General features: G+C 50.8%; 1 protein-coding gene across 9 annotated transcripts in view; it reads right to left on the bottom strand.

Moving 5' to 3' along the window:
• The window catches only part of adgrb2 (adhesion G protein-coupled receptor B2), a 551118-nt gene that overhangs the window by 38693 nt on the left and 502425 nt on the right, over positions 1-10000 (bottom strand). For 7 of the 9 annotated variants that reach the window (XM_052472482.1, XM_052472484.1, XM_052472483.1 and 4 more), the window contains 2 exons: positions 6511-6546; positions 2357-2473 (listed from right to left, as the gene is read on the bottom strand). The exons of the other annotated variants lie outside the window; for them this stretch is intronic. In XM_052472482.1, the coding sequence (XP_052328442.1) occupies positions 2357-2473; positions 6511-6546 (153 nt within the window). The remainder of the gene's footprint in view (positions 1-2356; positions 2474-6510; positions 6547-10000) is intronic. 9 annotated transcript variants of the gene reach the window in all.

The raw sequence follows: 10000 nt of genomic DNA, 5'->3' as shown, positions 1-10000 counted from the left end.
GTGTGTATGTGTGTGTGTATGTGTGTTAGTATGACTGTGTGTGTGTTAGTATGACTGTGTGTGTGTGTGTGTGTGTGTGTGTGTGTGTGTGTGTGTGTGTGTGTGTGTGTGTGTGTGTGTGTGTGTGTGTGTGTAGTATGACTGTGTGTATGTGTGTGTGTTAGTAAGACTGTGTGTATGTGTGTGTGTTAGTAAGACTGTGTGTGTGTGTGTTAGTAAGACTGTATGTGTGTGTGTGTGTGTGTTAGTAAGACTGTGTGTGTGTGTGTGTGTGTGTGTGTGTGTGTGTGTGTGTGTTAGTATGACTGTGTGTATGTGTGTGTGTTAGTAAGACTATGTGTATGTGTGTGTGTTAGTAAGACTGTGTGTGTGTGTGTGTGTGTATGTGTGTGGAAGAGTGGGGTAACATCTAACAGCAAGAACTCGCAAATCTGGTGCAGTCCAGGAGGAGGAGATGCACTGCAGTACTTAATGCAGCTGGTGGCCACTTTTGATTTTGACCCCCCATTGTTCAGTGACACATTATTCCATTTATGTTAGTCACATGTCTGTGGAACTTGTTCAGTTTATGTCTCAGTTGTTGAATCTTGTCATGTATTGACGTTTCTTTTTTTGCTGAGTTTATATATGTGTTAGTATGACTGTATGTAAGTACATATTTGAGTGCTTAAATCCGGTATGTCAGTTCCTCAACATGCTTTGCCTAGAATTGTTCTGAAAGGAATCAAATGACTAGTAAACCGGCAAACATATGCTTGGCTCAGTATTCTGTGATTGGTCCTTTGTGCTGCCCAGTAATAACTGAAGAGAGAACTGGGTGGTGATCCTGGAACACTTCATCAAGAGGTTGAGGAAACGAGAAACGACAGCAGAGGCTGCTGCTCTGGCCTGGGAAATATGAGAAGTGTAAGGGTGTGTGTGTGTGTGTGTCTCAGGGTGTGTGTGTCTCAGTGTGTGTGTGTGTCTCAGTGTGTGTGTGTGTGTGTGTCCTCTGTTCCTCTGCTCCCAGTGTACATGAGATGTGAACCAGCAGACTACAGGTGCCCTGGGAAAGTACAGATATCAAGGCTGAATAACTCATCACTGTTTGATGTACCGTATCTGTACTGCAGCTCCTGGAGATGAGGTGTGTGTCTGTGTGTGTGTGTGTGTGTGTGTGTGTGTGTGTGTCAGAGTGGTGTTTAAATCTTGATGAAATAAGCTCTATGAAGGTCAGTGAAAGCAGGGACTCCTTAGTCTGGTGCTAATGGTGCATTAACGATACGCAGACGGCATTTCACACACACACACACACACACACACACACACACACACACACACACACACACACACACACACACACACACACACACACACACACACACACACACACACACACACACACACACACACACACACACACACACACACACACACACACACACACACACACACACACGCACACGCACACACACACTGAGACACTCACACACACTCTCACACACACACCCACACAAAAAGACAAGCACACTCAAGCACACACAGACAAACACGTAGACACGCACACACATACACACACACACTCAAGCATCTATAAACACATAGCCATACACACACGTGCACAGACAAATACACAAACACGCACAAATGCACGTAGACACACACACAGGCAGATAAAAGGTGACATTGCACATCCCTTAGCTCTTATTATGCTTGGAATAAAAAGGTTATGAAATGTTTATGAGGTAGTTATGTTGCTCTCCAGCCCAATAAAACAGTGCATTGTTAAAAATGTTAAGGCATTTGAACATTCAAAACCACAAAAACAAAGAAATAAAAGAATAGCTTTAGTCATGGTTAGCTCTGGTTCAAGTTTAACAAACAAGTTTATAATACATTTAAGTTACATAATTAAATTGCATTTGAAAACCGAAGAGTTGTGCACTGGAATGGATATGTGATCCAGTGAATTTAAGATAATTTTTCTACTGGTCACTACATTCTGTGCAGTGTTAATATCACTGTTACATCATTGTCACTGCAAACAAGATTGAGATAGAAGTGTAGATGTTAACTTTGGATTGAGCCCTTAGTATGTTCTCTAACTAAAAGGTGTGTGTGTGTGAGAGGGGGAGGATGCTCAGTACTAACATTACCACACTAGGTGACAACAAACACACTCACACATCGCTGTGAAGATGCTAGATCCGCTTATTAATGATACTATTTCACAGGTGACGACGAGAGGTGGTAATGAGCTCAGTGTGTGTGTGTGTGTGTGTGTGGGATCAGGGTGTGGCGTGGGGGGTTGCAGGGGTCTGAGGTACGGGGAAGCTAGCTTCCGTTTCCCACTCGCCCCGTATGGTTGGGCTCTTACCTTGAAGGTGGACATGGCGGGGTCCCTGTTATACCTGTCTATGGTGTGGAACTTGGTGGTGGAGTGGTTGAGCTCATGGTACAGCTCAGAGTGTCTTTTGCGAGTGTGCATCACTTTCTGGAAGGGAGAGGAAGGTACAACAAAAAATGAACAGAATAAGAAAATAATAGCTGAAGAGACACGGATAGATAGAACGGTTTGATGCCAGCCGCGGCGAGGGGGAGAAGGGGAAGAGATGCCAGCCGCGGCGAGGGGGAGAAGGGGAAGAGATGCCAGCCACGGCGAGGGGGAGGAGGGGAAGAGATGCCAGCCGCGGCGAGGGGGAGAAGGGGAAGAGATGCCAGCCGCGGCGAGGGGGAGAAGGGGAAGAGATGCCAGCCGCGGCGAGGGGGAGGAGGGGAAGAGATGCCAGCCGCGGCGAGGGGGAGGAGGGGAAGAGATGCCAGCCGCGGCGAGGGGGAGGAGGGGAAGAGATGCCAGCCGCGGCGAGGGGGAGGAGGGGAAGAGATGCCAGCCGCGGCGAGGGGGAGGAGGGGAAGAGATGCCAGCCGCGGCGAGGGGGAGAAGGGGAAGAGATGCCAGCCGCGGCGAGGGGGGGAGGGAAGAGATGCCAGCCATGGGAGGGGAGGAGGGGGGAAGAGATGCCAGCGCGGCGAGGGGGAGGAGGAAGAGATGCCAGCCGCGGCGAGGGGAGGAGGGGAAGAGATGCCAGCCGCGGCGAGGGGGGAGGGGAAGAGATGCCAGCCGCGGCGAGGGGGAGGAGGGGAAGAGATGCCAGCCCGCGAGGGGAGGAGGGGAAGAGATGCCAGCCGCAGGGGGAGAAGGGGAAGAGAGAGATGCCAGCCGCGGCGAGGGGGAGAAGGGGAAGAGATGCCAGCCGCGGCGAGGGGGAGGAGGGGAAGAGATGCCAGCCGCGGCGAGGGGGAGAAGGGGAAGAGATGCCAGCCGCGGCGAGGGGGAGAAGGGGAAGAGATGCCAGCCGCGGCGAGGGGGAGAAGGAAGAGATGCCAGCCGCGGCGAGGGGGAGGAGGGGAAGAGATGCCAGCCCGCGAGGGGGAGAAGGGGAAGAGATGCCAGCCGGGGAGGGGGAGAAGGGGAAGAGATGCCAGCCGCGGCGAGGGGAGAAGGGGAAGAGATGCCAGCCGGCGAGGGGGAGGAGGGGGAGATGCCAGGAGGGGGGAAGGGGAAGAGATGCCAGCCGCGGCGAGGGGGGAGGAGGGGAAGAGATGCCAGCCGCGGCGAGGGGGAGAGGGGAAGAGATGCCAGCCGCGGCGAGGGGGAGGAGGGGAAGAGATGCCAGCCGCGGCGAGGGGGAGGAGGGGAAGAGATGCCAGCCGCGGCGAGGGGGAGGAGGGGAAGAGATGCCAGCCGCGGCGAGGGGAGGACGGGAAGAGATGCCAGCCGGGGAGGGGGAGGAGGAAGAGATGCCAGCCGGCGAGGGGGAGGAGGGAAGAGATGGGGAGGGGGGAGGAGGGGAAGAGATGCCAGCCGCGGCGAGGGGGAGGAGGGGAAGAGATGCCAGCCGCGGCGAGGGGGAGGAGGGGAAGAGATGCCAGCCGCGGCGAGGGGGAGAAGGGGAAGAGATGCCAGCCGCGGCGAGGGGGAGGAGGGGAAGAGATGCCAGCCGCGGCGAGGGGGAGGAGGGGAAGAGATGCCAGCCGCGGCGAGGGGGAGGAGGGGAAGAGATGCCAGCCGCGGCGAGGGGGAGGAGGGGAAGAGAGGGATGGATAGATAGGGCGGTTTGAGGGAAGAGATGCCAGCCGCGGCGAGGGGGAGGAGGGGAAGAGATGCCAGCCACGGCGAGGGGGAGGAGGGGAAGAGATGCCAGCCGAGGCGAGGGGGAGGAGGGGAAGAGATGCCAGCCACGGCGAGGGGGAGGAGGGGAAGAGATGCCAGCCGCGGCGAGGGGGAGGAGGGGAAGAGATGCCAGCCACGGCGAGGGGGAGGAGGGGAAGAGATGCCAGCCACGGTGAGGGGGAGGAGGGGAAGAGATGCCAGCCACGGCGAGGGGGAGGAGGGGAAAAGATGCCAGCCGCGGCGAGGGGGAGGAGGGGAAGAGAGGGATGGATAGATAAGGCGGTTTGAGGGAAGAGATGCCAGCTGCGGCGAGGGGGAGGAGGGGAAGAGAGGGATGGATAGATAGGGCGGTTTGAGGGAAGAGATGCCAGCTGCGGCGAGGGGAAGGAGGGGAAGAGAGGGATGGATAGATAGGGCGGTTTGAGGGAAGAGATGCCAGCTGCGGCGAGGGGGAGGAGGGGAAGAGAGGGATGGATAGATAAGGCGGTTTGAGGGAAGAGATGCCGAAGAAGCGGAAGAGGCCAAGGGACAGTTTGATGCCAGCCGCAGCGAGGGGGAGGAGGGGAAGAGAGGGATGGATAGATAGAGTCCTCTCATCTTCTCTCTAACATCTCCCTGTCTCGCTTTTAGGATTTGATGCTGCCTGTGCTGTGAGATGTATCTGAGTTTGCTCTGAATGGATATGAGAGCCAAGCAGGCCGCGTTAATGTTAGCGGTAGCTAGTTAGCGAGGAAGCATTAGCTAGTTAGCAACTAGCCTACAGTGATATGGAACTGAGTAAAAATTCCCTGTAAACACAGATTTAGGATCAGCTTACCCTCCCCAAATCTTCACCCTCACCATTTAAACTGGTAAAGACTCAACTCAAATCAAATTTTAACTAACTGTAACCCAGCATCTAATAGCAACTACATCCTATTACAAGTGGAAGTCCCTGACAGGAGAGAGACCTTGTCACAGCGACTTGTTCTTTTCGCTAATGTCTAGCACTTTAGCAGCATGGCGGCGGCTAATCGGCGTAGCAGCTCGAGGGCCAAGAGAGACACAGGGGCCAGACGGCGATCCTCACACACTCAGACACTCTGGCCAAGGCCGGCTGCGACTGTTGCCACTGATTACCACAGAGTCTGCACTCTCTTCTCTCTCTCTCCTTGTCTGTCAGTTCTCCCTCTCTGAGTCGGCCTTTATAAATCACTTAATTTACATGTGGGCCTACTTCCTTTAAAGTTCACCTCTTCTGCACTTCAAATCTCTCTCTCTTCCTCTGTCAGCACTGCTCTTTTCTTTATTTGTATTTCTGAACTCTGACTCTACCTTGAATCTTTCTCTCTCAGAGACACTTACTCTGTAGAGACACAGGAATCCAGCCATTTTACAGAAAATATCATGCAGTTTCGCAGACTACGCCAGTCAGGAAGGGTTACAAGCTCTGGGTAATAGTTGCCCTTAGGCAACATCATCCTACTCCAGGTTATCATACTGTAGCTAAGCGCTAGTGCTTGTTAGCCTGTTAGTTGTGCAACAGTCCACAGTGGAAAGCAAGTCTCCAGTCTTTACAAGGATAAGGGAAGGAGGAAAGCCAATGTTCACTTAAGGAGGTGAAGCAAAGGGATTTAGTTTAGTTTTTCGGGGCTGTTTGAGACTGGAGATTTGCAAGATTCCCAGGGCTTGTTCATTACATGGAGCGACTATTGCGCTCCAACCCACACACAAACACGCACACACGTGTAATTACCCGCAAAACACACATCTACTACCAAACTTTCAAAAACACCAACTCACCGTCAATCACATTTTCATTCAGTAATTCATCCACTCAAAGCTTCCTACTGCACCATTGTTCCTTCAACCAGGCCCTGGCACCCCATTGTTCCTTCAACCAGGCCCTGGCACCCCATTGTTCCTTCAACCAGGCCCTGGCACCCCATTGTTCCTTCAACCAGGCCCTGGCACCCCATTGTTCCTTCAACCAGGCCCTGGCACCCCATTGTTCCTTCAACCAGGCCCTGGCACCCCATTGTGCTTTTTCCATTCTGATTGAAATGGTTGACTGACTCAGATTGAAAAAAGTTCAATAAAATGATTTTTTGTCTGTACAAGATATAAATAATTTGTCCAATCAAGGTAAAATCAGTCAAAACCAAATCCATCTAGTTACAGGGGGTGCCCTAGATCCTTGTTGTAGAAACTGGCACACTATACATGGGTTGGACTGTACCAAGTCAAATGCAAGGGAGACACAGGCGCAAAGGTAAGGGGCTTAGCGATGCCATTGGCTCCTCTACGCGTCACTCAACCTGGCTGAAGCAGACAGAAGCAGAGACAGGCTGAGGGGAGGGTGAAGGGGGGGATCTTACCTCAAAGTCCAGCTCAGAGTACCGTACTCTTTTCCTCTGAGGGAGGAGGGGTGATGGGCAGGGGGAGAGAAGATATGATCAATGTCTGTAGATCCATGGACCCCTCCTCTAATCATCAACACACACAAATACCTAATGCGTGGTAAAAATGTAATTATTACGTAGTTCTGATGGCTACGTTAATGGAACATGCATCAAAGCCTTTCTTGGTTTGACTCCCACATGGTCAACATATTCTGAATAAATGTGTTCACTGTAAATTGCTTTTGAATTAAACAAGCTTCTATTGAAGTTATGTCAAAACGATCAAGACGGTAATGTCATTTCCTTCAACTGTCTTCCGTGCTGTGTACTGTGTTAAACCGCTTAGTCCTCAACTTGGTGTGACTTAATGGAAGGCTGTACCTAGACTAAGAAATGAATATATGTGTTCCATTTATATGTGGTCCTCTCTCTCTCACTCTCTCTCTACAGTACACAAACAACACCCATACTTGTGCTGTGCACTTAAGTGAGGGCACACATACTAACACAAACACCCACCCTCCCCCACACCTCCCTAGTTGGAAGCATACTATAATTACCCAATGTCAAGTGTACAGTACCTGTATCGGTAGGAATATACACTTTTAGAAAAAAAGGGTTCCAAATGGGTTCTTCTTTCCCTTTTTGGTTCCAGGTAAAAGCCTTTTTTGGTTCCAGTTTGAACCCTTCTGGGTTCCATGCAGAAAAGGTTCTTCATGGAACTGAAACCAGTTTTACTTGGAACCAAATGGGACAGCGAAGAACCCTTTTTGGCTCTGGATAGCACCTTAGTACAGATGTAGGATCGTAATTTGACCAGTTTCTCACTACAAGAAAATCATCTTTGAGCAACCGGAAATGTGAATTATTGTGTGGATTATAATAATGGACATTTGGGTAGGGGAATGATATATATTTTTATCTGACATTTCAAAGTGTAAATGACTCCTCTTCCTTCCTTACCCTCATAACTCCCTTCTCTTTCACTTCCTATCAGTCTCTTCACAGTGGCAAACACCATTATAGAGCTTTTTTAGACTTTATGAGCATCGATTTTTGTTAGAATCTACAAATCAATCAGACTCAATACCAAAACCTCAAACCTCTCTGAAATCTAAGAGCAACCAACCTGTTACATTACGCATCTTCATGTTTGAGTTTAATTTGAAGAAGCACTTCATCTCAGTCTGCAGAGATGTTATGATACACATCTCCAAATGAAGCCTGTTTAAACAGGATGAAATGACTGTATTATCCAAGCATCTGATGAATGTGAATGAGTCCCAAATGGCACCCAGTTCCCTTTAAAGTGCACAACTTTTGACCAGTAGTGCACTCTAAAGGGAATAGGATGGCATTTGGGATACATACAGTAAGCTAAGCACAGGGAAGACCTGTGTGGTCTCTCAGAGTGGTGTTTAAAGATATTCAGAAGTGTTCTCACAGAGTCCCAAATTATACCCTATTCCCTATATACTGGGCCTACCCTATGGACCCTGGTCAAAAGCACTACATTAAATAGGGAATAGGGTGCCATTTTGGATGCAAACACAGATCTGAGTGAGATGTTTTAATGACTGGGTGGCAATGTCTTTCATTCGAAAATAAGCATGTGTACTTCTCTGTCCTTCAGTGTAAGTACTGTCTCCATTCCTTCATCAAGTCACCAGGATAGTGTGTGTGTGTGTGTGTGTGTGTGTGTGTGTGTGTGTGTGTGTGTGTGTGTGTGTGTGTGTGTGTGTGTGTGTGTGTGTGTGTGTGTGTGTGTGTGTGTGTGTGTGTGTGTGTGTGTGTGTGTGTGTGTGTGTGTGAGTGAGAGACAGAGAGAGAGAGAGAGGGTTTATCTGTGTGTCTACGGGAAGTGTTTTTGTGTGTGTATGTGTGTGTGTAATTAAGGTGTGCAGACAGACACTCTCCTGGGATACTCCCTGTCCCTCTCACTCCATCTGCTCTGGATCCTTGTCGGCCTGGAGGGTGATTATAGACACACAAGCATGTGTGCGCGCGTGTGTCTTTATCCATCCGCATGAACGTGTACGGTACATCGTTATAACACATAATGACTAATAATTTATGAACAGCACTCTGTTCTCATGCACACCCACAACAGACTAGTGGTTATATTTAGACTTGCGCACACACACACACACACACACACACACACACACACACACACACACACACACACACACACACACACACACACACACACACACACACACACACACACACACACACACACACACACACACACACACACACACACACACACAGATGCATGTGCGCACGCATGCACACACACACCCACACACCCACACTTCTCACAGACCTGGATCACAGCGCCATCCACAGTTAAATCACTATTCTCCCCCTGTCTCAGTGAACAGTAAGGGCCATTTTAGTGTCAATACCCTGGTTTAATCTTCATGCCCTCTCTCAAGCCATCCTAATATCAACCCTGGGACATGACTAAAGGAAATCACTGATTCAACAATAACACACAGTTTGAATGTGAGAGAGAAAGCTTGGTGTATGCTTTTTCTGAACGGGGTGAGGTCGACCTTGTATCCGAACAACAGGTGTAGAGAGAAGTGTGTTTGTATCTGCCACCCCTTCTCCTCTCATCCTCCTTTATGTTCCCTCCATCACCCACTTCCTCTTTGTCCAGGGAGCCATCTAGCAGAGAGACTGTCAGTCACTAGCTGTAGCTATAATGCTACTCTGGTTGAAAACACTTTTTCACCCTTCTCCTCCTTTCCCTCAACCCCTCTCATCCCTTCATCACTCTCCTCTCTTCCCTTCATCCCTCTCCTCCCTTCCCTCCATCACTCTCCTCCCTTCCCTTCATCCCTCTCCTCTCTTCCCTTCATCCCTCTCCTCCCTTCCCTTCATCCCTCTCCTCTCTTCCCTTCATCCCTCTCCTCCCTTCCCTCCATCCCTCTCCTCCCTTCATCCCTCTCCTCCCTTCCCTTCACCCCTCTCTTCCCTTCCCTCCATCCCTCTCCTCCCTTCCCTTCACCCCTCTCCTCCCTTCATCCCTCTCCTCCCTTCCCTTCACCCCTCTCCTCCCTTCATCCCTCTCCTCCCTTCCTTCACCCTCTCCTCCCTTCATCCCTCCTCCTTCCTTCTCACCCCCTCTCTTCCCTTCCCTCCATCCCTCTCCTCCCTTCCCTTCATCCCTCTCCTCCCATTCCTCCAACCCTCTCCTCCCTTCATCCCTCTCCTCCCTTCCTTCACCCCTCTCTTCCCTTCCCTCAATCCCTCTCCTCCCTCCCTTCACCCCTCTCCTCCCTTCATCCCTCTCCTCCCTTCCCTTCACCCCTCCCTCTCCCCTCCCTTCATCCCTCTCCCTCCCTTCCCATTCTCACCCCTCCCTTCATCCCTCTCCTTCATCCCTCTCTTCCCTTCCCTCCTCCTCCCTTCCTTCACCCTCCTTCATCCTCTCCTCCCTTCCCTTCACCCCTCT

This window comes from Oncorhynchus keta, chromosome 20 (assembly GCF_023373465.1).
Source record: "Oncorhynchus keta strain PuntledgeMale-10-30-2019 chromosome 20, Oket_V2, whole genome shotgun sequence".
In the NCBI taxonomy this organism is placed as follows: domain Eukaryota; kingdom Metazoa; phylum Chordata; class Actinopteri; order Salmoniformes; family Salmonidae; genus Oncorhynchus; species Oncorhynchus keta.
Note: the sequence above shows the minus strand (reverse complement) of the source record. Positions and strands in the feature narration are given on the sequence as shown.